Source organism: Temnothorax curvispinosus, unplaced genomic scaffold (genome assembly GCF_003070985.1).
Source record: "Temnothorax curvispinosus isolate PA1 unplaced genomic scaffold, ASM307098v1 QBEX01012030.1, whole genome shotgun sequence".
Classification (NCBI taxonomy): Eukaryota; Metazoa; Arthropoda; class Insecta; order Hymenoptera; family Formicidae; genus Temnothorax; species Temnothorax curvispinosus.
In genome coordinates this window covers 20096-24357 of record NW_020221810.1, presented here as the reverse complement: position 1 = coordinate 24357, position 4262 = coordinate 20096, and the positions used below count along the sequence as shown (strand labels likewise).

General features: G+C 34.3%; 1 protein-coding gene across 1 annotated transcript in view; it reads left to right on the top strand.

Annotated features, from left to right (window-relative positions):
- Positions 1 to 4262, top strand: part of LOC112462185 (FTS and Hook-interacting protein-like) — a gene marked incomplete at its 5' end in the record, with an annotated part of 56229 nt that overhangs the window by 43235 nt on the left and 8732 nt on the right. The window contains one exon of the mRNA XM_025027817.1: positions 4031 to 4229. Coding sequence (XP_024883585.1) covers positions 4031 to 4229 — 199 coding nt within the window. The remainder of the gene's footprint in view (positions 1 to 4030; positions 4230 to 4262) is intronic.

Below are 4262 nucleotides of genomic sequence, written 5' to 3'. Positions count from 1 at the left end.
AAAATACAATGCTGTCCAGAGAATCATTTACACGAAACGAGGTCTATCATTGTACGGTTCGGGTTTTCAACTTTCCACGCAAACCGAGGTCTACCCCCAACTACCCCTGCTACAGGAGGAGGAGCTGTTATAGTTCCTCTCCTGCCTACATGTGTACTATCGATACACACATATCACCAAATTACTTCCCTTAGCACTGACACAAACTGTTATATTTCTTAAACTTTTTTGTTAATAACTTTTTAATAAAAACTGTCCGCCGGCTAAAACCTAAAGGTCATTCAAGAAGTGTGACAATGACCTTGATAACATATGTCAAGGTCAAGGTCATCGGAGCCTGCTCCGCTAAACTATATAATTACCACCTTTTTTATATTCATAATATTTTATATATTTGTATAATATTTTCTATACTTGAATTATACTGGAACAAGTTGCGACCTCTATTCCCTCTTCAGCCAAAATATAATCTTAACAATGAAATCAGAACACATCTTTTTGTAATACACTAGGCATCACAGACAAGCGCTTTGCGCGCGCTATTTAGCTTTAACATTATGCTATTACTTGACAGCTGCTCATGAAGTAAGTGCAGCGAGAAAACCAATCGGCATCGCGAAAAAGCGACAACAATAATATGGACTAGATAGATTATAGCGCGCGTTTTGCGCGCGCCTTGTGGTGTTTTTTATTTGTTATTATCTATGCAAAAAACATTTATGTCACACGTGCATGGAAAGTGGCCCATTACGCACGCGACACGTGCGTGATAGGCCACTTTCTACGCACTTGCAACATAAAATAGGGTATGCAACACGTGCATAAAGTTGAAAATTCCCGAGTGCGAAGTTGACGCACGAGCCGACGGCTCGTGCGTCAACTCCGCACCCGGGAATTTTCATCTTCCAACACTTGTTGCACAAATAACTCTTATGTCACACGCGCGTGCGGGAATATCTCATTCCTGCACGGGTTTGATTGGGGAATTTCTCGCGTGTGGAATTGGCTATTTGTCGCACAGATGGCGCGCGCGTAATGGGCCACTTTCCACGCACTTTGTAATATAAAATAGGGTGTGTAACACGTGCGGGTTGAGAATTGGACACAAATGCGGAGTGGACGCACGAGCCGTGCCCGCACTTGTTACACAAATAACTATTGTACACTCGATCAATCGACTGAATCGAGACGACCAATCACGTTTGCAATAACACGACAACAATTGCAAACGCGATTTGGCCAACTTCAGGGTTTTATACCGCTTTTATAAGAGGATGGATGGATTTGTTGAAAATTCCCTCTCCATCATGATTCAATAGTCAATATAAATAATGTAAATCGTATAATATTTTTAAGATTTGTTGTCGCAAAGATAAAATTGATATCTTTTTCAAGACTTTTTCAAGTCTTTATCAAATTTTCCTGTACTAACTAAATATGCTTGGTTATATAATTTTGTGTCTTAAATTCAGTCTCTCCTTTTGTATTTTATACAGAGTATTTCTAAAATCGGACTCTTATGATTTGACAGTTCTTAATCTAATTGTAAGATCTTCGTGTTTTTCTAATCAAAATCGTGATTATTTGCAAGACATAATCTATTATAACTAAATATTAAAATTTATTATATTTTTTGAAAAAAGTTTCTTTGTATTCAATTTACTCTCGTCATTAATTGATGTTTTGTCTGTTTACGATTTACGCGACACATCTTTACATTTTATTACGAGTTGTATTTGATGATTTCTCCACACGAGGTCACTTAGCATATCTATAAGTCAATAGTAACATTAAGGTTACAAAATATGTCTTATAACAGTGTTGCTATACAGAAAAAAAGAATTAGGTACTATAGTAAATCTATTCGTAAAATATGGGATAACTAACATTTTTTGCAGCGAGAGCTATAATTTTGCAATAATAGCAAAACTTTTTGTGAAAGTTTTGTTAAACATTTTGCTACTTAATAATATTTAATTGCAAAAAGATTTTGCTACCATTGCTAAATTATATATAGCTCTCGCTGCAAAAAATGTTAGTTATCCCATATTTTACGATTTGCTATAGTAACTAATCCTTTTTTCCGTGTATAATTTATTATTTATAACCCTCGTACATATGTACATTAAGGGCCGGTTATTCCAATCTGTTGGTAAATTACCTAATTTAAATCATATATATGTATTTGTTTATCCTTTATATTAGATAAAGATAGACATATAATTTAACTGTTAGTTAGCTTACCAACATATTAGAACAACCAGCCCTATACAATTCTGAGAGTAATGCATTAAATCTTTGTGTTTTAATGAATATTTAATTAATTAAAATGTCAATCTCTCTCTCTTCCCTCCTCCCCCCCCATTCTTAGATCTGTATCCTAAAATGCAGCTCTGTGTTTCTTCGTAATTATATTATGTAGTTTAAAGTGAGTAATGCAAAACTTTGCATGGTTTTTTAGCCTTATTTTAAGAATATTATTTTATTTTTTAAGTAACAAAAATGTTCTTCTTTCTTATATTATATCTTAGTCACTAAAAATTTGCAAGAAAAACCACATATGATGTAAATGACTAGCTGATCTAGCTATTCTAGGTATTTGAAACGCAGAAACCAAAAATTGTCTTATTCAGGAGAAGTGTGGCTATCGTTTGAACTGGAACTAAATCAGTATTTCCATTCTGAATAAAATATATGGTGCCTTTTTTATTAAAAATATTATAGTTTTCCTCAAAATTTTGTTAGTATTTTATTTTAAAAAATAATAAACGTATAATGTTTATTGTAGTTTATTCTAGTCAGACAATACCCACACTTCTCCTGAATAAGAAAATTTTTGGTTTCTGCGTTTACCGGCGTATCGGGAACTCCGACAACGGTACATCCATAGGATTTCAATCCTTGTTTTTTAAATTTTGACTGCGTCTTTTATGCTTTGTTCGTCTATTGACTACGCCTTATACTCGACTTCTTTTTATTATCTTTGTTAATCTTCGTATATGTAAATTTTAACGCTGAAGAGGACACGAATAATGTGTCGAAACGTACGTTAATATATGTATATATATATTTATTTTTACAAATTGTTTGCGCTTTGATTACCGCGCCTGGCTCTAATTGCCTCTCCTATTCACATTGCAGAAAATTTTTAGTTTTTACATTTCAGATACCTAGAACAGCTAGAATCTTTTACACACCTCCTATCACACCTCCTAGGTCTTCTATCACACCTCCTAGAGGTCAGGATATAAAAAAGAGCATTTCTGTTACTTAAAAAATAAAAAACATTCTTAAAATAAGGCTAAAAGTTTACAAAACAAAGTTTAGCGTTATTCACTTTTTTTCGTTTTCCTACAAAATATTCCTAAAAAATTTCGTTTTTCTACAAAAAATTCCTGAAAAATACCTTTTTTACGACCTTTTAAACAGAATATCTTCTTAATAAACATTATGTAAAGAAAAGCTTATACTTGATAACTGACTGAAGAGGATCTAAATAGAAATCGAAACTAGTTCCATTGTAAATTAACCAGAGAAAGTATTATAAGTATATAAACATATATAGTTATAATATTACATAATATGAGTGACCTCCGTTTGGACACGTAACGATTGGACACCGCTCGATTGGACACTGCACGATTAACACCGCTGAATTGGACACCGCACGATTGGACACAGCTTTAACATTGTACGGTTTGCGTGATTTGTGTATAGACAGTACACACGTAGGCGGAGGAGGGGCGTAGCTTCTCCCTCGCAAGCACTGGTGGGTGGAAATGGACCTCGGTTCGCGTGATAAGTTGAAAACCAATGTGGAACCGATCGTACGGTATCCAATCGTGCGGTGTCCAATCGTGCAATGTGCATGTCTAATCGTGCGGTGTTGAATCGTATTGTGTCTAATCAAGTGGTGTCCAATCGTTACGTGTTTGAACGAGATACGTCTCATTATCTCTATAATCTCAATAAATGTTACCGACTGCATTAGAAATTAAGAGAAATAGTAGTTTTATAATTTATATTGCAGGTGCTTGCGTCATTAAAACACAAAATAGACCAATTTCTTTCGAAACATAACAATGTAGATTTATTGGTTGAACAAGCAAGATCGTTTCTGATTGGTCGAGAAAACAAACTAGTGAATGCAAGAAAAAATGTGATAGAAGCTGCTGCCCAGTCCTCATCTATTAAAAGACATTCTTTGGCCGGTGAATCATTCTCAAGAGGTATTATTTATTTCATGAATATAAGAATTAAGT